Source organism: Poeciliopsis prolifica, unplaced genomic scaffold (assembly GCF_027474105.1).
Source record: "Poeciliopsis prolifica strain line A6 unplaced genomic scaffold, Auburn_PproV2 SCAFFOLD017, whole genome shotgun sequence".
NCBI classification, from domain to species: domain Eukaryota; kingdom Metazoa; phylum Chordata; class Actinopteri; order Cyprinodontiformes; family Poeciliidae; genus Poeciliopsis; species Poeciliopsis prolifica.
In genome coordinates, this window is record NW_026562392.1 from 10,164,664 (window position 1) to 10,187,807 (window position 23,144).

Sequence of the window (23,144 nt, forward strand, 5' to 3'; positions counted from 1 at the left end):
AAGATACAAAATGAGGCAGAAATGTGACAAAATGTTGCACGTGACCTAATATGGCATTCAAAAACCGAGCAACCTTAATGTCTCGCGATGCAACGATAACTGGCTTCCCGATTACTACAACAACCAGCACAAGCCCAGTCTTGGACAACTGTATTTCTCACCTGATAGAAATAATACGATGCGAAGTGAGTGCACTGCGTGAAGACGCCGGTGGAGAGACATGCAAAGTGAACAGATGCAACAGATGTGAAATGATGAAAACATGTGTAAGACAGACTGGTACTCGCACTGGATCGGTGTGAATTTGAAGCGTTTTGGGCTTTTGCACATCACTCACGTGCATTTAATAGTGAGCTTCAACAGTTGCATCACTGAAAGGTTATATTTAAGACATGACTTAGTTTCCCCCCTCATGCCTGATGAGTCCTTGACAATTGTTTGAACATTGATTTCAGATTATTAGAATTGATCATCTGCATTTAGGGAAAAGTTATATTTTTAAAAGTGAAGCACTACAGCCACGGTAAAATCATGAAAAACGACTAAAAATATGATATGAAACACAGAAAAACAAAATCACCAAGTCTGAGACAAAGAGTTACCCGCTGTCTCTGAAATCATTGAAAATGAGAACAGAACTGTAATCTCTCCTACAGGTTGCCAAAAAACAAAAATTGATTCAAATGTGTAAATGTCTTTTGGCTGTCTCCAAAAAATAAAAATAAAAAATAGAGCGAGTCCAGTAGCTTTTATTAAAGATGATTAGCCCACCCAATGTTTCAGCCTAAAAATAAACCCTGAACAGGATACAAAATTACTTCACTTTCAGAGTAGATTCTTAGAGGGAGATGCCAAATGAACAAAAACTGAAGAAGGACAAGATGATGAATCACAATAATCATCTTTAGCAAGGGCTTACTCAGGAAGTGAATTTTGGGGGTCCCAGATTATTTTATGTGTGTTTTATACGTTTTCTCTTGTTTTTTTACATCCATATGACTGTGAAGAGGTTTCATTTGTTGGATTTTCATCAGCATGGTGATGTCATGGTTCAATCTCAAATCACTATGGTGATGTCATGGTTCAATCTCAAATCCAGCCCAATTATGTCAGATGGAAGAATCCCTCTAAGCATGGTCCAAGCTGTCCTTTTTGGTTTTGGTTATATTTCAGGGACTCTGTCTCACTCAGGCCTTGCACGGTTGTAACACAGAATCATTTTTATACCGATGAAAACATTTCTTGGAACGCTATAGGGCAAACACAAAAGCTGTTAAAAAAAAGAAAAGAAAAGAAGAAGCTATTTCCATGTGGACAAGTTTATGTGCATCTAACATGTAAACTATTGCATTTGGAAAATGAATAAGAAATTTGTGAGTTGGACCCAAATCCTCCTAAAATTTGTATTAATACAAGGTCAAAATAGTAGAGGACTATTTGGGAGCAGTTTCTTGTGAATGAATGTATCACTATTTATGGTCTATATCCTAACAATACATTTGTCCATTGGAGTGGAATTTCATTGCCCTTGACAGTTGCGTCTTATATAGCTTTTACGTCATACAAGAAGACAGAGCTCAAGGATAGTGGTGGGGAACATTTTGACAGTGAAAAAGAAAGAGAAGTATTCAACTATGATGATTCAAATGTGTATTTTCCTGCTGTCATTTGGAACTACTAGCAACCAGACAGTGCAGGAATAAAAATAAGAGAATGTAAATATAAAAGAGGTGAAACTATGAAGACATGCAAGCCATTTTTTCCTGACACTCTGACACAGATTCTGCATTCATTTGACTGTTTGGGGCCTTTAAATGATTGTTATACGTCTATACCATGTGTTCTCTTGACACCTACACTTATAGAATAGAAAACAGCTGGATGTTAAAGAATAATTAGTTTTCATTTACCTCATGAATGAGCCTTACTTTTGTTGCAGAATTTAACTGAGTGACATTTTTTTGTGTCATTTGCTCAAACCTAAAATCGTCTTGAGAAGAAAATAGTCCACCTATAGTTTACGTGAGGTTTTTTAGAAGAAGAAGAAAAAAATCCTGTCCGGCCTCGAGGGGATCCGCTCCGTGTTTTGCAGCCACTCGTGCGGCTGGGTAAAATGGCTGTATGTAGCTGAGCCTCGTGTTGGTTGGGTTAGCTCCCTGCCTCTACCCGGGCTCGGTAACACAACTCCCACAACAATTTCTGTCGCTTCTCTACGCATTGTATGGAGCCTCCATCACCTCTCTAACCCGACTTACGGAGCTGAAACCGGGGGAGATGGCAGCCGGATTCGGTCCGGAATGAAGGGATAGGAATGATTCGTCTCAAGGATTGATGGTTTTAAACAATTATTTATATTCAATGCTAGCTTTTGATTGTGACTGACTCGGCGAGAGAGAGGGAGAGAGTTGGGGGGAATATCATGGCCGCTCAGGTCGCCACTCTTAACACTAGTCCGCCTTCTGAACTGAAAAAGCCGGATCGAGACCCGAAGGAAGATACGGTTCCAGGGGACAAGCAGTCCGACAAAAAGCAGCCCTGTTTGGACAGCGAATCGCCGGGCCGGGGGGATCTGCAGGACGGGGCCGACGGTGGAAATGCAGGGGGAGGAGGGGAACCAGAGATGAAGAACGGGAATGGGAACCCGCCCAGGGTTAATAATAATACCCCGAATGACTCTGTGGGACCGGAGGGGAACAACCACCCCGGGTTCGTGCATCATCACGGTCCCACTTTCTCTCCGCCTTCGTACGGATACAGTCAGCACTACGGTCGGCCCGCTTTTCATCAATATGGCGGACAACAAAGCCCTGGCATGGCAGCTGCTGCGGGTCCGGGTGTGCAGTCGAGCAACATGATGGACCCGTATCAACCCAATTCACACGACCATAGCTTCTCGAATCACCAGTTCAACAATTACAACCCATTCCCGAACAGGACTCCTCACCCGGGCCAGGCGTTCGGCATGAACTCCCCTCGCAGCGCTCAGGCGCCGACAGCTGGGGGCCAGCCAGCTAAGCAGCAGCCACCGCCGGGAGGACCCACGGCGATGGCTGGATCTTACAGTAACCAGAGATATAACATCGGGAATCCCCAGCCAACATCCACACCGACGCTCAACAAACTCCTGACCTCTCCCAGCTCAACACGGGGGTATCCAAACTATCCGTCTGGTGGCGACTATAGCAGCCAGGAAGGAGCTAGTAAGGGAGCAGCAGATATGGGCAGCAGCGGTCAGTACGCAGGGAGCAACCCAGGCTGGCAACAAAGAACCCATCACCCGTCTCCCATGAGTCCGGGGAGTGCTGGGCAGCCTCTGGCCAGAAACCAGGTAAACCGGACCGTTTAACCGCTACAAGGGCTTTAGCATGTCTGCTTTTCTCCTCTGAGCTAGTTCACAACGTAGCAGGCCAGCCATTGTCTGATAGTAGTTCGCAAAGACTCTAAAATGGCTGCCTCTCGTGTGTATTTTTTCACTCTTTTACAACACGCCACTTAATAAATTTCGCTTTAATTCTCTTTCCGAATGCACGTTTGAAGAGTGGAGTGGTGCTTGGTTTGGGTATAAATTGAGGAAATTACGTTAAGGGAGCCAAAAAGGCCCGACTTTGAAAAGAGGGCGAAAATAGGAGCAACTGCTCGTTTTTCTCCCCGAACATCTTTCTCCCTTCATACGTCAGATTTCCAACACATTGGCTGTTAGTGTCGTCGTCCTGTACGACTGTGTAACAAACACTCGCGCATTGGTGTTGATGTAGTTGTTCGCAATCTGATGTTTGTGCCGCTTTCTTGCCCGTTGAGCTGTAATTTTGTGGCCATGACGGAAGGAATGTGTTGCGTGCCGAATGAGGGCTTCACGGTCAGTTAAATGGCCTGTGGGGGTCCTGTTTTAAAATGTTTATTTGTCCCCGGAGATATATCACGGAAGGCTGTAAATTCTAGATTAAAAAAAAAAAATCCAATATCGATTAGATGAGCTTCCTTGTTCTGTGGAGCTGCTGTTTGTCTTGTGAGTGGCTGTGAGCTGCCTTTTCCAGATTGCAAGTTTGCAGTGGGATTTGAATTGTGGAGGTAAAATCCTACTGTCAAAGCCAGGAGATAGTTGGTCTTGGGTTGACATGCGAGCTGAAATCTGATTGGCTCCTCATCCGCTGCTCATGGCCATTTATAATTACATGTGATGCAAGGCAACAGTTGCTGATAAGAACACACAGCGTTAGCTCATCGCGGGGTCATCGGAGGTGTTTCTGCTTCACTCCCTCTCTCAGTTCCACTTCTTACTTTCAGTAAACATTGGCCAATGCTGCAGCAGCGGAGGGCAGAGAAAATGCTTTATTCAAAGCTGTTCGGTGTGTCTTAGTTGTTTACCAGGATTCAAATGTGTCAATGGAGGCGCATTGACACATAATGCACATAATGATGCATTTGATTGCGCCTCTATAATCAAGAAAGTGAGGCAGCTTTTAACTTTTAAGAGTTGTGTGTGAACACAATTTCATCTGGGAGTGTAATACAAAAGTTAATTATTAGGACAATGATAAAAAAAAAAAATCTGGGATAATTCCTGTCTGTCTCGTCTCATTGGGATGGAAAATCACAAATGAACTCTCTGTCTTTCTAGTGGTTAAAATAAACACAAGTTAATTGACTTGTAATAGTCCCTTTACTCAGCCACACAGTTATTACCATGGAACTGGGATTTTTCTGCTTACACTTAAAGATAAAAGATTATTATTTGTTAAAACAAAATGGCATTTGTTTCTGTTTGCCATCAAATAGTAAAATACATTTCCGAATCGAGACAGAATCTTATTCAGATGTGTGTGTAGTAAATTAGTCTTCCTGATGGAGGTGTGTAAATAGTTTACAGACTAATTGATTGTCTGATTAATTGCGCTGATGGGACTGATGCCAATATGTTAAATTACTAATATTAGCCAACACAATGTAATGTTGCTGTATTCTGATGATTGTTTTAGACCAAACTTGTAACTTACTGACTGTAGTTGATTCATGCCGTTCCCTTTGTTCGCACTTAATTGTTTTCGTTTGGTGACCCAAAATATTCAGACACATCCATCTATTTTGTAAAGTAGTCTTTTTTTTTTTCAGCCGGCTGCATTTTGCAACAACAGGAGGGGAAGGGGCAGTTCTGTGTTGCTCTGTGCTCTTTAAAAACATCCCATTCATTCTGGAACTTTTTCTTGCACCTTTTTCAAAAAGCTTTTACACAATAGTGTCAATATGTTGGGTTGTATTAGCAAATTTTAAACAGTAACCTTTTAAATCTGTGCATCTTTTGATATCAGTAGCTGGACTGTGTCTTTTTTGGGGAGTATGCTGTGATATATAAATGGGATTGATCTCGTCTCTGCTTTACTTTCTGCTGCATCCAAAACTCCTGCATCAGTCAAAGGAACTTCCAGCCTTTTTTTTTTTCTCACTTTTACTTTACAGTTTTTACAAGGACAAAAACAAAAACCTTTTTAAAGTTGGAATTGGCCTTTTGGAACCTCAAAAGCAAACCTTAAATTGGTTTTGACCTTGTAAAGAGTGATAGATGTATCTCTCCACAAGTCCAGTCTGGAACCTTGTTCTGGCAGCTATGTGACTGCTGTGTCTGGCATGCTGCACAAGTTTGACTTTGTGTGTCTGCAGAATTTCCCCCCTCCGACCTCCCCACCCCAAGCCAATCAGAAAGCAGTTCGCCATCTCTCACCCACCAAGGGAGTTTCCTGTCTGCTTTATGCAGATTAGCCATGTGCTATGCCTATTTATTTCACCTCATTAATGTGGATTTACAGTTTGCCACACAGGGCACTTTGTATTCTTTTTGCTAAGGAGAGCGTTGTCGTGTGAGCACGCTCGTTCCGGCACAAATCGAAACGGCATTAAGGGTTGTTTTTTAGTTATTAGGGAAATCTTTTGAATGGAGAGGTGATAGTGGTGTGTGAGCTCTTGCGGCGTTTTCACTCTCCTTTCGCTGTTGTTAAAGCACTTCCCTCATTTCTGGTGTCATTCATCCGAAGCCAAACCGCCTTTTCTAGGGGGGGGGGCGAGAGAACCCTGGACCAGGGAAGGCAGATATGTTTGGGCAGACTGCCCTCCATTCGAAAGCAGATATATATAGCTCTGTTGACTTCCGAAACTATGGCAGAGTGAAGTGAAAAAAGAAAAAAAAATCTGGGTAATGACCGTGGGAAATAAGGTGAAGAAAAGCACAGTTTACCCATTCACTGAAACTGCTGTATTGCCTCAGCACTGCAGTCATGCATTTTTCTGAGCCTTTGAAATTAAGCAATACTCTTTAATTACACCAATTTAAGAGATTGCTTGTAGGTTTTGGTGTTTATTTCCTGTTTTTGTCTCATTAAATAAGTTTATTCTTTTGACATTCTCAGCCTCCTGGTCCTATGGATCCAATGGGGAAAATGAGAGGTCAGCCATATGGAGCAGGCAGTCCGTACAGCCAGCAGTCTCAACAGGTTCCTCCTACAGGACCTCAGTCTGGGCCTGGGTACCCTGGCCAGGGTTACGGCACACCAGGTCCACAGCGATACCCAGTAGGCATGCCGGGTCGTACACCAGGAAGCATGGGTGCCATGCCCTACGGACCACAGGTAATCGCATCTCATTCAGAATTTTGTACTTATATTATTACGTATTTGGGTTGGTTCATGTTTATTTTGGTAATTGGCAACATATAGACAATATCGCAAAGTAACTGTGGCTTTGGCCTTCCAGTCAAGGTCCCAGACGTCCTTGATTGTGCTTTTCTATTAAAATAAGGAAAGTCAAACAAATGTAAGACAAAAAAAAAACCCTAGCATGCTTTTAAACAAATCCACAGGTCAAAGTGCATGCTTAAACACCTAAATTAAAATTTTAAATATGAAAAAACAATAACGCGAGCAAAAATCCAAAATATATTTGAACCGATTTGTACTCTGATGCATGTTACTGTCTTATTTATTTTGTAATCAAGAGTTTCTAATGCTCAATCAGAAAGGGATTGTAGAGTCGACAGCTTGAGATCAGGCAGAGCATTTGACAGAATCAATTTATATTTATAAAAAAGATGCAACTAATTGAAAGAATAAGGTTTTACTATATTAAAATAATTCATTTTGAGAATATCAGAAGTTATCAAATATTGGCACCAGGAGATTCTACATTTTTTTTTCTTTAAAGAAAAAATGTTTGCCTTGTATTCGGAGGTAAACGTGGGATGTCCAGCCACATGGGACTTTTCTAAAAATGTAAGGTTTTTTTGCTACAGCTTCAGTGTCTAACAGTGATGCAGAGCTGTCATATCACTGTGCATCTGAAGGCCAACATCAGGATTGTGAACACATAACCAAAAGTAGATGAGGCCCAAATTGTTTCCAGTGGAATTCTGTTGTCTAAAATTGAGACATGCTTATATTTTCATTTTAGATGGGATCTTACGGCCAGCAGGGACCGGGAGGCTACGGCTCTCAGGGCCAGACGCCGTATTACAACCAGCCAGGTCAGGCTCCACATCAGAGCCAGCAGCAATCCCTTTACTCCCAGCCCCAACCCGGTCAGCCTGGGCGGCAGTCGCCTTACCCCGGGCAGCCCCACCCTCCGACTTCAGCTCCACACAACCAGGGGGGACCACCCTATCAACAGACCCACATGCCCCCACAGTCCCAGGGTCCCCTGCCTGGCCCGTCCCAAGGCACCCCCCAGTCTCAGCCACCTTACTCTCAGGCATCTGCCACGCAGCCCAGCCAGTCTCCGTACGGCCAGCAGCAGGGGCCTCCCACTCAGACCACACAGCAGCCAAGTTGCCAACCCGCCCCCGGATCCCAAGGCCAACCCAACTACCCAGGGTCCTCACAAGGCCCCCAGCAGGCCCCTCCGCAGCAGCAGCAGCAGCAGGCGCAGTCCCACCCCCAGCAGCCACCGGGACACAGCCAGCATCCACAGGGGCCGCCTGCAGCCTACCCGCCAAACGCTCAGCAGCAGCAGCAGCAAGCACAGCAGTCACCTTATCAGCGCTTTCCTCCTCCACAACAGCAGGTACATGCCCTCTGTCTTGAATTGTGCTCATCCTTCTCTGTATATGTGCTTCTATTAAGCCTGTGTGTGTGTGTGTGTGTGTGTGTGTGTGTGTGTGGATGTGTGTGTTTAGGAGATATCCCAGGACTCGTTTCAGTCCAATGCCCCTGCATCCTCTCAGCCCAAATCTGGTCCAGAGGACGGTCAAGGCCGTCCATCCAGCCTTCCGGTCAGTAATGCTTGTTAAATCACTTTTTTTTTCACTAACAGTTTGTAGCTGTGTAAATGCAGCTTTATTACACAGTTACGTTTCAGTACCGATCAATAATTGCATCTTAAAATGGATGTGATTAGTTTTAAAAGCTCTGTTTTATAGATTCCTTTGATTATTGCTGTAAAATAACATTTTCTGTTTGTTTTGCTTCTGGATGATGCTGGTGGAAATTCTTCTGTGAAATCCTAAGTTTTGTTTGAATGCTGCAGCACTGGGATAAATTTTGTTCTTTTTTCGCTGTAATCTGTATTTGATATTTGGCAATTTGATGTTTTTTTTTTTTTTTTATGTTCAAAGCATTTTTGTTCCCCGGAGCACAGAGGCCAAACATTTTTTGTATGTGTCACAAAGGAAGACGTGCCTGATTCAAACTTCATGGCTGATTTCTGAATTTTGTGAATCGAAGCGATTTTATTGGATTCTGATTTGAAAATTAATAATGCATTTGTTTGTCTACTGGTGCCGTGAGTAGTTATTTATTTTAGATGAAGTGTCATCGCCATGTGTGTGATTAAGAACCTGAATGCGTAAAACAGAGTTTTACTCTCTTCATACTACAGCATTTAGTCTCTTATGAGTGTCTAAACGGAAAATCAAGTGCAGCATAAATTGAAAGCATATAAAGATGAATCAGACCCACGTAGGTGTTGTTAAAGTGTTGCTCTCACTTGCTGTCTAGCATCCTGATGGTGATTGTGTGTCCAGAAATCAAAAATGTGCAGTTTGAGATTTTTGTCTTATGCAGTTCACATAAGTTATTGTTGATCATTTCACTGCGTGTTTGTATTCAACTGCATGAATTTCACGTCGACCAGACAGTTAAAGCTGCAGCTTATTGCTTGCATCCTCTGTGTACTCATAAACGGCAGCAAAAAGACACTGTGACCCTGCAATCAGGATTTCTTAATATTTTGACTATTTGACCAGTCTTTGGTTGTATCTGTTCGTCTTTCTAAGCTTTGTCAGCATCACTATCAATATGCTTTGGGAACCAATTTATTTTGATCTTCCTGTTTATTTTCTTTGCGCTCTTTGTGCTTCTAGAAGGCATAAATATACACATAGTATCAGAGTACAGGCTGACCTGGTGTCAGTCGGTAATCTTTGACCTGGAGGCTAGATGAAGTGAAATCACATCAGTAAGTTATCTGACTTCAACACTGAAGGTTCTGCTCGTTCGGATCTCAAGACTCACAGCCGGATGCATTTATTTGCATTTATAGAAGCCATGTGTCACAGAGGTATTTCAAGGAGTCTCTTTTTGTTTATTGAAGTCACGTGGTGAAGAGGCCGCCTCTACATGCTGACTCTGCTCACTCACATCCTGCAAACCTCAGTAACCATGACAACCCATGGCAATAATGCACACTCACTTTCTCTCTGAAAAAGATAAATAAGGACAAAAGCCTCCGGGGATGTTTGTGTGAGCATGTGTAGTATTTGAATCTATGCCACTCACGTGTTAACACGGAGGAGTTGTTGCATCACGTTATCTCAGCTGATGCAAAAAGAAGCCAGTTCAGCGCTGACTGTAAATCAGAACGGCTCTGACTTTTTTTTTTTTTAATTCCCCCCCGGTCTTTCGCTTCCTTTAACCGGCCGACTTGTTGTTTCCAGGACCTGTCCGGGTCGATCGACGACCTACCGACGGGCACGGAGGGCGCCCTGAGTCCTGGCGTGAGCACGTCCGGCGTGTCGAGCAGCCAGGGAGAGCAAAGCAACCCCGCCCAGTCGCCCTTCTCTCCGCACACGTCTCCCCACCTGCCAGGCATCCGAGGCCCCTCGCCTTCTCCAGCTGGCTCCCCCGCCAGCGCCAGCACACCCCGCACAGGCCCGCTGTCACCGGCCAACTTGCCAGGTGAGCTGACGGCTTGAGCTGAGGAGGATATTTTATAGACTCCTGACGTCTTACTCTGAATACAGTTTTGAATTAAAGTCTCAGGGTAGTGGTGTTTCAACCTTTCTGGTTGTTGTTAAGATGTAAATTTGAGTTTCAAGACAACTTGCTTTTTAAGATGATTTTTTTTTAATGCACTTTCAAGCTGCCAGACTTCTGTGTCATGTTCTAAATCGACTGCGAACTAGAAAGTTCTCTCAAGGAATGTTTTTTTAGACACTTGATTCTGACCTGATAGTTCTTTAGTTGATAAAAAAAACATCTTCACAATTCAACTGATCAATCAGTTGATCTTCAGTGTATGCCTTCATAAATATCCCATTTTAAATGGGATATTTTATCTCTTTACTGGGAATTCATTACAGAGCATAAGTTCAATGTTAAACTATTATTTGCTCCTATCTGATGTGTTGGTGCAAAAATGTTCCAACTTTGGAGACAAATAAAAAGTTTGATTCCGTAACTTTAGCTGAAGCCTTGAGAAAGTGTCCAGGCCTCAGCTCTCTGCCAGGTTCTGTTTTTCCTAAATACATTTTCAGATACTCTTCATCTGCTGCAGATAGATACACTTGTTTTCACTTTGCTCAAGGACGCGCTTCTGCCAGCCTGATACAAGGACTGGACAGAAAAAGATTGGAAAGAAAACAGCTGAAAGACGGTATCTGAAGAGTTAAGACAAATTAAAAAGATTCTCAAAGCAGTCTGGCTCCTTGGAAAAATAACAAGACATGCGAGTTTAAATTGTTTACACAGCTCTTCATTTAATTTTCCCATCTCATTTAAAAAGAGCCATTGTAATTTTTACTTGCTTACAAACACAATGCCCTCACATTAAACTAAAAAAAGCATGAGGAAAGCAAGTGAATTAGCACAACTAGTAAGCCTCTGATGGCGTGAAAACAGTGAGTGACATTACTTTTGCAGCTGTTCAGATGCGTCACCCAAGGTGTACTTTTTAGCTAGCTTTGTAGGAATGTAACATTCATCCCTTTCTGAACAATGATGCAAGTTCAGTGTCTTGCAGATGTAGCCTGGTTTATGTGAGGCTGGGCAATTTGATAGACTTTTGTCACATCTTATAATCATTTGTATAAAATCCACAGAGAGGGAGGCACTGATCAGACGTTTGTAGCAGAGTTCCTATCTGTTTTTTTTTGTAACGTTTTGACCTGCTTTTTTAGATTTAGTTTTTGCTGCAAATAAATAGGAAAAGCAGTAAAACTATTTTATTTATATTAAGAGCAGAGAGAGTTAAAGAAGTTGCTGTAAGGCAAAGTTTTACTCTATTTTAAAGCACAAAATGCATGCGGTTTACATGTTGAATTCTAATTTATATCATGAGTAGCTTTGCTAGCATTAGCACCCTTCACAAAAAACTTAAAGGATTAAGAGACATTTTTTTCACTGTTTTGGGAGAGAGCTGATGTGGTTAAAAGTCAACCTATCGCTGTCACGTCCCTACTAGGCTAGTTAGGTTGGCTCTGCCCCCTATCACCTTGAGATCGACCTATCAGTGATGCACAGTGTGCAAAACCAACTCAGAGGGAACTAGATCCAGAAATAATTTGCAGAGAGAAGCCCAAGGAGAGGCTTATGTTTAATTTGAAAGAATTGTTTTGGTAAACAACAGGATGGATAGATACACTTATTGTTTAGATACATTATTGTTATAGAAACGACAAGTGTGGGGAGATGTCTGGCGCAGATTTTCTGAGTGCCGGTGACGTCATACTTAACTGTGTATGACGTTTCTGAAAGTCATTTCCGAAAGCCGCGCTGCAGATTGTGGTCTCGCCTTGTAATTTCAGAAAGAAAGGAAGCAGATCGGAGGCGGTTCGTCTCTGCAGGTTTATGGTGGGAATGTTTTGTGACAGTCCAGTACCACAGAGTGTCAACCCTTATCTTGACCCTGAAACGGCTGCCAACATTTTCAACTCCGGCTTGTTCTGTGACTAAAGTTAAAAACGAATAGAGATGAACTGTCCCAACATGCACGCACATATCTGTGCCACTCTGATTTTCTAAGCAGCTCACTGATGCTGGAACTGGTGAACTTTGGGCCTTCTTCACTCAGCAGAAACTTCCACACAGAAGGGTTTTGCTCTTATCCCAATTTTATAGCACTCGTTAATGTATTTGTTGATCAGAAAAAGATTGACGACAAACACAAATGCTCCATCAATCAAGATTTACATTGTTGATGTCATAAACTGGAAACTGCTTTTCGAAGGATACGGGTCTGACTGTGAATCAATCAACTCTTGCTCCCCGATTAAACTTAAGTTGACTTAATCTTCTGGTTTTTCCTCAGGGACCCAGATGCCTCCCAGGCCATCCAGCGTTCACTCGGATGGGACTCTGCACCCTGCAATGAGCCAGTCTCCAATGGCGCAGGACAGAGGTTTGTTGCTGTCTTAATTAAACGTGTGCACTAAAACTATTGCATCACAAATAGTTTCTGTTGCTTCTCATTTTCACCAACATAAATTCCTCTTCCTTTTTCGTTTCAGGGTTCATGCAGCGAAACCCTCAGATGCCTCCCTACGTATCCCCCCAGTCGGCCTCTGCACTGTCACCTCGCCAGTCCTCTGGAGGACAGATGCATCCTGGGATGGCGCCTTATCAGCAGAACAACTCCATGGGTGGCTATGGGCAGCAGGGAGGACAGTACGGTCCCCAAGGTTGGTACTTTAAAATTGTGCAACAGCCCTTGGCGATTGCCTGCACAGGGCTGATTGTTATAAAATATAAATGTCTTCTTATTTTAAATATTGCCAGTGAAACTAGCTAGACATTGCATCAGACCAACCTATAGAAATGATTTTCTTGTCTCCATGTCTAAAACCATGCTATTGGTGGTCCTTCGCTCTGCTTTCACAGCTATAAATAGCCGCCATGGAGTCAGAGAGTCAGCTGATATTGCACAGCCTTCTGTCAGTGGAGCTCAAACTGACGAAGGCTTGTTGCTCTGCTAACAGATTGCTAAATAAACTGGTTTTTTTTGTTGCTATAATAAAAGGCTTCTAATTATAATTTAAACATCTATGTGTTGCATTGAATATGCAAATGCATTCACACCATTAGAACATATAACTCCCAGTTGTTCTGATAAGGCTTCTGTAATTTGTTACAGAATATTGGTGAACATATTTTCACTTTGAAAAAAATGAGGTGCATTTTTTGTAGCTACTGTAGAATTCAGGCTAATAATCTACTTGAACATTTCTTTACTTACTCTTTACTGTAGGTTATCCCCGCCAACCAGCCTATGGGAACATGCCCAATGCCAACTACCCTGGCCCAGGCATGGGCTCCATGAACCCCATGGCGGGCCAGGGGGGAGGCCCACCGTATGCTGGCATACCTCCAGGGAGAATGCCTCCGAATCAAATGGGGGCTCGTCCCTACGGCCCCAATATGGGCCCAAACATGGGTCCGAACATGCCTCCGAACATGGGCAACATGCCGCCCCAGGTCAGTTCAGGAATGTGCCCACCTCCAGGAATGAACAGAAAGCCCCAGGATCCTGCAGCCAACTCCATGATCAACAGGTTGGTTTGCGGTTTGTGTTCATCTGGACACTCAGCACGGTCCAGGGTTAAACATCCTGGGCATTTTCTACAGAATACAGATGTTGTCTTCTTACAAAACACAGACTTAACCCTTGAATTTAACAGTAAAATCAAAGCTGCAAAACCATGCTAATGGGAACTGCTTTACTAATTTTCAAGACTATCTTCCCCTGGATGGTAAACCGTATTGCCTCTTTCAGAAACGGGGACTGTGCTCACACTTGAACTCTTAACGCTACATTCTCTTTGGTTTTCGATTTGCAGAATGCCCGGGTACCCCAACATGTCGCAAGGCATGATGAGCTCCGGTCCACCGTATGGCCCACCGATGAACAGCATGCCTGGAATGATGAACACTCCAGGTGGATCGCCTTATCCCATGGGGCCAAACATGGCCAACAACACAAGTGGTAATATACTTACAGAGATGAGTGTTGCTTCATTTAGTCAGTGACATGGGAACTTTGTAGATAATTGAAACCCTTTCCTCACCTGCAGGTATGGCTCCTAGCCCAGAAATGAACAATAAGATGAATAACAAAGTAGATGGCGGTGCAACGCCAAAGCCAGAATCAAAATCAAAGGTACTACTTTTGCAACTGTTGTGCGTTTCAGTGTTTGTTGGTAGCTGCAGGACCTTTACAGGGTTTTTAAAATTGTTTTGAATTTCTTTCCGGGGACATCAAACAGAAATCCAACTCATCCACGACCACGTGTGAGAAGATAACACGCCTCTATGAGCTGGGACCAGAACCAGACAGGAAGCTTTGGGTGGACCGTTACTTGGCCTTTGTGGATGAGAAAGCCATGGGCATGACCAACCTGCCCGCTGTGGGGCGCAAGCCTCTTGACCTCTTCCGGCTCTACGTCTCCGTTAAAGAGATCGGAGGAATGATGCAGGTGAACATGGCGCCCAGAAACCACAATAAGCTAAAAATCCCACTTTGCTTTTGTCTTTACAGCCTTCTTTCTTCTAATTATTGTGTGCCTTTTCTTTGTGACAGGTGAATAAAAATAAGAAGTGGCGTGATCTAGCCACCACTCTGAATGTGGGTACATCTAGCAGTGCTGCCAGTTCTTTGAAGAAACAGTACATCCAGTGTCTGTATGCTTTCGAGTGTAAAATAGAGCGTGGTGAAGATCCTCCTCCTGAGATCTTCACCGATAACAAAAAGAACCAGGCTGCTAAAGTCCAGCCTCCCTCTCCAGGTTAGAACTCCCCTCGTCATTTCAGATAAAACATGACTCACCTCCTAAAAAAAAAAAAAAAAAAAGACTTGATTTCCTAATTAAAACCTTTTACCTTTTCTGTCTGCTCTCTTCTTTCAAACTGAAGCGTCCCTCTGCTCCACAGCTGGGTCAGGGTCCCTTCAGGGTCCACAAACGCCCCAGTCCACCAGCAGCTCAATGGCTGAAGGGGGCGACCTTAAGCCCCCCACGCCGGCATCCACTCCTCATACCCAAATGCCCCCCATGCCACCTGGCCCTAGGTCAGTATCTTCAATAGTAGATCCAAACTCACAATAGGCTAATAATTGGGCTAATTTTTGTTGGTGTTTTCTTTCTTAGGAGCAGTGTAAATCTGCAAGACCCCTTCTCGGACGGAAGTGACCCCGCTTTTCCCAGAAAGAACATGACTCCCAACTCCACCTATCAGCCCGGCATGAACACAGCAGACTTGCCAGGCCGAATGGGCCCCTACGAACCCAACAAGGACCCCTTCAGCAACATGCGGAAAGGTGGACGTCCTCAGACTTATCTGAAGCATGACGGCCATTTACCACTCATCAGGTTTTAATCTGCTGTAATTGTGACTGTATTTTTAGTCGGGGAGCAGTTTCTGCCTGCTAACCAGGGCCCTAACAACGTTGTGGGTGACCAGCAGCCGCCGCCACAACAACAGCCTCCATTCAATAGAGGACCGCCTGGGGCCATGGGCACAATGCCAATGGGGCCCAGACAACAGTATGCCTATGGACCAGGCTATGACAGGAGGTAGGATCCATTCAAGATGGCATTTTGGGGAATATTAATTAATGGGAACTATTATTTCTGATCTTTAAAAAAAAAAAAACCTTTCTATTTAGTGCAGAATTATGCATTGGATATATTTGACTTTTTTTTTTTATTTTAGAGAGGCATAGATGACAATTGCAGATACCAGTTTAGCTGATTCTTCTTTCTCTTCATAAACGATAGCCCTCCTGTCACTGGGGATGATGGTCTAATTTGGCACAGATTACCTCACAGTCTGTGTGTGTGAAAGCAGAATAAAACATAATTTCACAGTTTTAGTACAGAGTGACTGATTTGACATTTTTCACAAACATTAACATCCCTTAGTAGCGATTTGCCCGGCTAACCAAGTCTTGGTTTGCATGCCCTAAAACTTCTTTTAATTATGAAATCTTCAAAAAGGCTGCCAATATTTTCAAATCTAGGATAATTTGCAGACTGATGAGTTATAAAAGAAAAGAAAAAACAGAAACTCTGATGTACTTGTTGAGCAGTTCTGCCATCTGCTAAAGATGTTGCTCTTTCACAGCTTGAATAAACTGCAAAACATATCTTAAATATGCTTATCTAGGAAATAGTTGACTTCTGAAATAGCTTCTCACACCTAGTACCAAGTGATCTTCTCACTTGGTACCAAAAACATGGCAAACTGAGTATATTCCTTCAGTACAGGGATCCACACCAAAGAGTGTTTATGAGACCTGGAAATACTTGAAATTGAAATCAGATGTTTTTGCGCAATGGACACACAAGTTTTTTCCCACAAACAGTCTTGTTTTAGGACAGATCTTATTGGCAAAATTATTTTTATTTGCTAAGTGTCAGAATAAATAGCTTTTGTACACTCAGATCACTATGCCATTACACAATATCAGAAAGCTCAATGATGGCAAGGTTTTAATTGGAGAAATATATTCACACCGCCTTTAAAGGAAACTCCTCCAACAAATTGTTTCCTAGTGTGCCGTCATTTGGAAGAACTGAGAACCTCCACAAGTCTGCTTCATCTTTGGGTACAATTTCCAGATGTCTTGAAGTACCTTATTCATCTGTTGACATTATTAAAATGTTATCAAAGTGTAACTAGCATGGGAAAATCCAGACATTGTACCTTTTAGAAAAGAGATGGATTGTGTGTCCCATAGATGATCAAGAGACCTTTTTTACTGCAATATTTAACAAAAATATTGCTTTTTTTTAAGTGTTGTAATGTTTAGCAGCTGTACATATATACTCCTGTATATTGACAACAATCAGAAACACTAGAGAAGAACCATAAAATGTTAGACTGGTGTTTGTTTTAGGGAAAGTGTCCAGTCTAATATTTTGTTTTTCTACATTTCACCATTTAATATGTGCACAAACAAATATTTAGGTAAACTAAAAATCTTCCATGTCTATTGTCCTGCTTTTTCTAGACCAGAGCAAGGAATGGGCCCAGAGGGCAACATGGGAGCTGGACCTCCTCAGCCAAACCCGATGATGCCTGCCAACACCGACACGGGGATGTATTCTCCAAATCGCTTCCCACCACAACAGCCACGGTAAATTTAAAGAACACTTGAGGCGAGACGCTTGGCAGACATTCTGGCCTCGAACTAGCTATTATTAAGAACTGATCTTTTTCATGTAAAAGAAAACTTTTGAAACTTAATGCATTTACCTGAAAGTGGTAGATGAGAAATCTGTATGTGAAAGAAACATTATACAAATATTTCAATGTTTGATCCTAAAATCTTCCCAAGATAGTCACACGAGACAACGAAAATATACTTAATCTAAAAAAGAACTCAAATATTGTTATAATGCAGAACCCTTTAACATGAAATAGTCCTTGAATACAATCAACGTTCTAGATAATGCAGAAAGCTCTTTTCTTTTTGTATTTGAATGTGTTGACGACAAATGTTGCACACTGTTTAAAGATGTGTCCCAAATTTAACAAAAAATTGACTGAAATCTAAATAGTTACAAAATAAAATTATATGGGTGTATTTTGTGTTGAAATCCAGTGTGTAAGAATATGACCAATATCCTCACTTATCAAACTGACAAGGCATGATGTTTACAGACATGATTCCTATGGAAATCAGTATCCTGGACAAGGAACGCCCCCTACTGGTTCCTACCCAAATCAGCAGCCTGGAATGTACCCACAACAGGTATAATGTCCATCTGCGATACACAATCTCTGACTATTGTCCATGTGATGTAATTACATTAATTAAAAGTACAGTAGCAAAGCTTATTATTTAAAAAAAAATAAATTGTTGTCATTTGTAGGGTTATAAGCGTCCTGTGGAGGGAGGGTACCCCCCATCAAAACGCCATGAGGCAGAGTACAGCAGTTCTTTCCCTGGTGGACAGCCAGGAGCGCAGCAGCAGCAACAGGGTGGCACCGCTGCTCCATCATCAGGACAGCAGGAGCCGTACAATCAGTACAGCGGCAGCGGGCCCTACCCTGGCCCTGACCGCCGTCCACCTGGCCCCAGCAATCAGTTCCCATTTCCTTTTGGTCGGGAACGCATGCAGGGAACAACTGGGCCCAATGCTCAGCCTAACATGCCTCCTCAGATGATGCAGTCAGGGCCCGAGGGTCCTCAAGGGGGCATGTGGCAGGGACCTCGAGACATGAACTATCAGAATTACCCTAGACAAGGTGGACCTGGGGGGCCAGCGCAGGGACCCGGCTACCATGGCATGAGCCGCCCTGACGAAATGATGCAATCAGACCAGCGGATGAATCACGACGGCCAGTGGGGGACCCAGATGGGCCCTCGACAGCCTCCTTACGGTCCAGCCGGGCCTGGACAGCCCATGCCTCGTTCAGTCCAGTCCAACTACCAGCCCCCTCAGGGTGTGCAGAACCACATTCCACAGGTGTCGAGCCCCGCCTCCATACCCCGCCCCATGGAGGCTCGGACATCACCAAGCAAATCTCCTTACACACACGGATTGATGAAGATGCAAAAGGCTGGACCCCCAGTACCTGCATCCCACATTGTGCCCCCTCCAGTGCAGTCGCCTCTAATAAGGCGAGACATGCCTTTCCCCCCGGGTTCTGTCGAAGGAACACTTCCTGTCCTTAAACCACGACGGAGACTCACCATGAAAGATATTGGTATGATGATGTTCAAACACTTTGCTTTAAAGTATTTTTAAAGAATAATTTTATTAAAGATAATTCTTTCTCCAAATATTGTAGGAACCCCAGAAGCCTGGAGAGTCATGATGTCCTTAAAGTCTGGTTTATTGGCTGAAAGTACATGGGCCTTAGATACCATCAATATTCTGCTGTATGATGACAACAGTATAGCAACCTTCGATCTCAACACGGTAAAACTTATTATGCCCTTTGCACAAGAGTCATGAGTTTTACACCAACCCATCCTTATTGTAGTCAGAAAATTTGATTCCAGATCTCTGTAACTGATCAAAGAAATTAAGAGCATAAAGAAATTGTTTCCATAATTGTGTCACTATTATCTAAATGTAGACCTCTACCATTTGTTTGGTCCTATCTCTTCTTTTTTTCATATTTGTTTCTTACTCTAACATTCTGCCTTTTAGCCATATCTTTGTTTTTTGCACATATTTAAAGCCTATTTAAAATAAAAAATAACTGAATTTTACCTGAAAGAAAGTCTGAAAATTCAGAACTTATGCCTTGAGTGAAATTACCAGTTACACAATATTTAAATTTTTTTTTCAAGTATAGCATTTGTGTAAAGTTATTAATTGCAAAAAAATGCAATACTTTGGTTTAACTACTAAAATAGTGCTTAAATTATGGCAGTTATGGCTTTTTAGCACTTAGTGTTTTGATTTCAACGGGTGAGCAAAAATTCCTGTTAAAATTGATCTGTAGCGACTCTGATCACATCACCACTTACTCTGACTTGTCATTGAAAAGACTTTAAATCTCAATGAAGTTGCTGAAGTTTTGAGACTCATCTTTTGAAAACTTCATAAGCTGATTGGTTAAGGTCTACTTAAGGATTGTTTAGTTCAGTATGTGGCTATCTACGCTGATTTTTCTGGTCCTTGTTTTCAATGCAGTTGCCTGGGCTGCTGGAGTTGGTCGTGGAGTACTTCAGGCGCTGTCTGATAGAAATCTTCGGTATTCTGCGGGAGTATGAAGTTGGGGACCTGGGTCAGAGGACTCTACTCGATCCTGATGCCTTGAAACGAGACCTGGACAACCTGGAAGAAGAGCAACCACGGTTTGAGGACATGGAACAAGAGGAGACAGACGATGAAGAGAAGGAGGAACACGAAGTAGAGCGGTCGGTTCCCGTGAAGGAGGAGGAAACCCAAGAGCCGTGCTCGCAAAGTCGAGATGAGAAGACACAAGAAGAGAGGAGGAGCAAGGGTTCTTCGTCTGAACAGACGGGCTCTGTGCAATCTCTGCCTGCCCATGAGAAACCCAAACAGGCCAGCAAGTTTGACAAATTTCCAGTTAAGGTGGTACGAAAAAGAGACCCGTTTGTGGCTGCCCAATTAAGTAACCATGGTAAAGTTCAAGAGTTTGACAGCGGGCTACTTCACTGGAGCGCAGGAGGGGGCGACTCAACAGAACACATCCAGACCCTCTTTGAGCCTCGCAAGAACTTCTTAGAGCCACGACAACGGATACCCGTGCCTTCAGCTCTGCTGAAACGTCGGCCGCTGGATGAAGACATACGGGGGAGTTGTTTGCCAACTGAGGAAGACAGAATGAAGCATCAGGTTGAAGAAGAAAGGCCAAAACAGAGCAGTTTGTTGGAAAAATTGACAGACTCTGAGAAATCTGGCTTAACAGTTGGCAATGATGAGGAGCAACCGTCTGATTCAGAGACGAAGCTGGCTGAGAAAGGGCCTAAAAGTCACCAAGAGAATAATAGACCCATTCTGGCTTCTGGAAGTATTTTCAACCAACAGGCACAGCAGACTGGCACCATCCTAGAAGACGAGCCTCACAGTAAAGACGAAGGGCCGCTCGTCACGCTGTCCGACTGGCAGGACTCGCTGGCGCGTCGCTGTATTTGTGTCTCGAATATTGTCCGCAGCCTCTCCTTTGTGCCAGGAAATGACCACGAGATGTCCAAACATCCTGGACTGCTGCTCATACTCGGACACCTGATACTGCTCCACCACTGGCACCCTGAGCGCAAGCAGGCCCCTCTCACCTACGAGAAGGACGAGGATTCAGATGAGGGAGTGGGCCAGAAGGATGAGTGGTGGTGGGACTGCTTGGAGATCTTGAGAGAGAACACGCTGGTCACAATGGCAAACATTTCAGGTCAACTTGACCTTTCCACCTACCCTGAGAGCATTTGCTTACCCCTACTGGATGGTCTTCTCCACTGGGCGGTGTGCCCCTCAGCAGAGGCCCAGGACCCCTTCCCGACCCTGGGCCCTCATAGTGCTTTGTCACCTCAGAGACTGGTCCTGGAGACTCTTAGCAAACTGAGCATTCAAGATAACAATGTGGACCTCATCCTGGCGACTCCCCCCTTCAGTCGGTTGGAGAAGCTGTATGGGAACTTGGTGCGGTTAATCGGAGACAGGAAGGTTGCAGTTTGTAGGGAGATGGCTGTCGTCTTACTGGCCAACCTGGCCCAGGGTGACACTACAGCAGCCCGGGCAATCGCTGTCCAGAAGGGCAGTGTGGGCAACTTGCTCGGCTTCCTGGAGGACTCTCTCGCTGCCACCCAGCTACAACAAAGCCAGAGCTCTCTGCTGCACCTACAAGGGATGCCCTTCGAGCCCACCAGCCCAGACATGATGCGGCGAGCTGCCCGGGCTCTGCACGCCTTAGCTAAGGTGGAGGAGAACCACTCGGAGTTTACACTACACGAGTCGCGACTCCTCGACCTTTCTGTGTCTCCCCTAATGAACTCGCTGGTTTCTCACGTTATCTGTGATGTACTCTTTTTGATCGGCCAGTCATGACAGCTGTAGGGAGCTGTGGCTCCACTTGTTTGAGGGGTTCCTTCTCCAGTCCCCCTCCTCCCTGGAAAAAAAGAAAAGAAAATAATCTGGCTTGTGCGTTTAAGACTGGGCAAGGACAATAAATGTGACTGGCTTTAATTTATAAAAAAAAAAAAAAAAAAAAAATCCTTCAGATTCCATTCAGCGTGCCCTTCACAGGCCAACCCTTCTTAAGAGAGGGCGATCACGGAGCTGCTGCGGACTGCGAACCAGAGAGATGCCCACAAAGGGACACTGCTCGCAAGCCTGAACGCCAACCGGATGATACAGAACCGAGAGCGCCATTGTTGGGAGACTGTTCTGCACTTGGGGGGGAGGCCGGGGGAGGGTTTGGGTGAGAGTTCTTTTTAATAAAGATAAATAAATGATTAAATAAATAAATAGCTGAAAAACAAAAACTGTAACCAAAGTTGCTGTCTCGTTTACAGTGAGTTTGGGAGACGCAGTGTGCCCTAGCTCTCCCCTTGAGGGGCACAGTGAGTCTGTAACTGAGGGGAAACAGACTGACAAGTGACCTACTGGTTGTAGATGCTGTAGTTGGATCCTCACCAGTCAGCCCGACGGCACACCGTGCTGTCAGTAAACACCTTCACCGGGGAGGCCTGTGCAGTGTGCAGTAGATTGTAGGACATTTTCTGTGCCGTACTGCTCTTTTGAGTGTAAGCATTCTGTAAACTATGTTTCACACAGAAGCTGATGAGCTAGAGTTCTGAGGTCATTTTAGTTTGGTGTTGAACAGAAAATGGCTTTCTTCCCCAAAGTATCAAGAACCTACAACACCCTTACCTCCTCTTATCCCTTGATTGTATAAATACCCTTATGAAAAGAAATCACCTCTTAGGACTGGTTTTCAACTTCAGATACAGCTTTGCTGTGGTGTATATATAATGTTGTACATTATACTTCCTTCCTCTTTCTCTGTCTCTGTCTGTGTCACTATTCTCACACTTGCTATCGTGAGAGATGGAGGCAGACTCTTCGGTTTGCCAGCGACCTCCGGTCCCCTCTGATTAGACCCACTCCTCTGGTCTCCTCCACGGCTCTGTAGTATGGCAGACACGGCTCAAACTTGTTATATCCTGGTACAAACAAGAAATAAACTAGATGAAGTACACATTTGACAAATTTTCTCCAGTCATGAATTCTGCATATTTGTATTTCAGACTATGTAGCTAAGACAAACATGTAAATTCCTCCCTTTCCCCTTTTTTTGGCTCAAGGAATATCATTTATTCAGTATGAAATCTTTATACTATATGTTCCACGTGGTAAGAATAAATGTACATCAAATCTTCCTAAGCTGTTTCATTGTTTTATTCAATTGAAATTTCACAGATCTGCACAAAATCTGTTTGACTTTCTAGTCTTTGTTATGCCATCATGGCTTGGA

General features: G+C 43.7%; 1 protein-coding gene across 2 annotated transcripts; it reads left to right on the plus strand.

Moving 5' to 3' along the window:
• Positions 1–2,118: 2,118 nt before the first annotated feature.
• Positions 2,119–23,049, plus strand: arid1aa (AT rich interactive domain 1Aa (SWI-like)). 2 transcript variants are annotated; one of them, XM_055041984.1, is made up of 20 exons: positions 2,119–3,328; positions 6,399–6,617; positions 7,435–8,043; positions 8,156–8,251; positions 9,914–10,154; positions 12,505–12,594; positions 12,704–12,874; positions 13,441–13,744; positions 14,030–14,175; positions 14,264–14,349; positions 14,456–14,665; positions 14,770–14,974; positions 15,102–15,255; positions 15,335–15,504; positions 15,592–15,760; positions 17,200–17,325; positions 17,853–17,943; positions 18,065–18,902; positions 18,987–19,117; positions 19,841–23,049. In XM_055041984.1, the coding sequence occupies exons 1-20, from the start codon at positions 2,420–2,422 to the stop codon at positions 21,713–21,715; spliced, it is 6,840 nt and encodes a 2,279-aa protein (XP_054897959.1). In that variant the 5' UTR covers positions 2,119–2,419; the 3' UTR covers positions 21,716–23,049. The 2 variants fall into 2 exon arrangements, with proteins under 2 accessions (XP_054897959.1, XP_054897960.1); XM_055041985.1 differs by having other exon boundaries at positions 15,120–15,255.
• The last annotated feature ends 95 nt before the right edge of the window (positions 23,050–23,144 follow it).

Excerpts from the sequence above, each read along its gene's own strand:
- arid1aa (XM_055041984.1), top strand. The coding sequence starts at position 2,420 with ATGGCCGCTCAGGTCGCCACTCTTAACACTAGTCCGCCTTCTGAACTG. Across the intron at positions 8,044-8,155 it reads TTCCTCCTCCACAACAGCAG|GAGATATCCCAGGACTCGTT; the intron begins GTACATGCCCTC and ends GTGTGTGTTTAG. Across the intron at positions 13,745-14,029 it reads GCCAACTCCATGATCAACAG|AATGCCCGGGTACCCCAACA; the intron begins GTTGGTTTGCGG and ends TTCGATTTGCAG.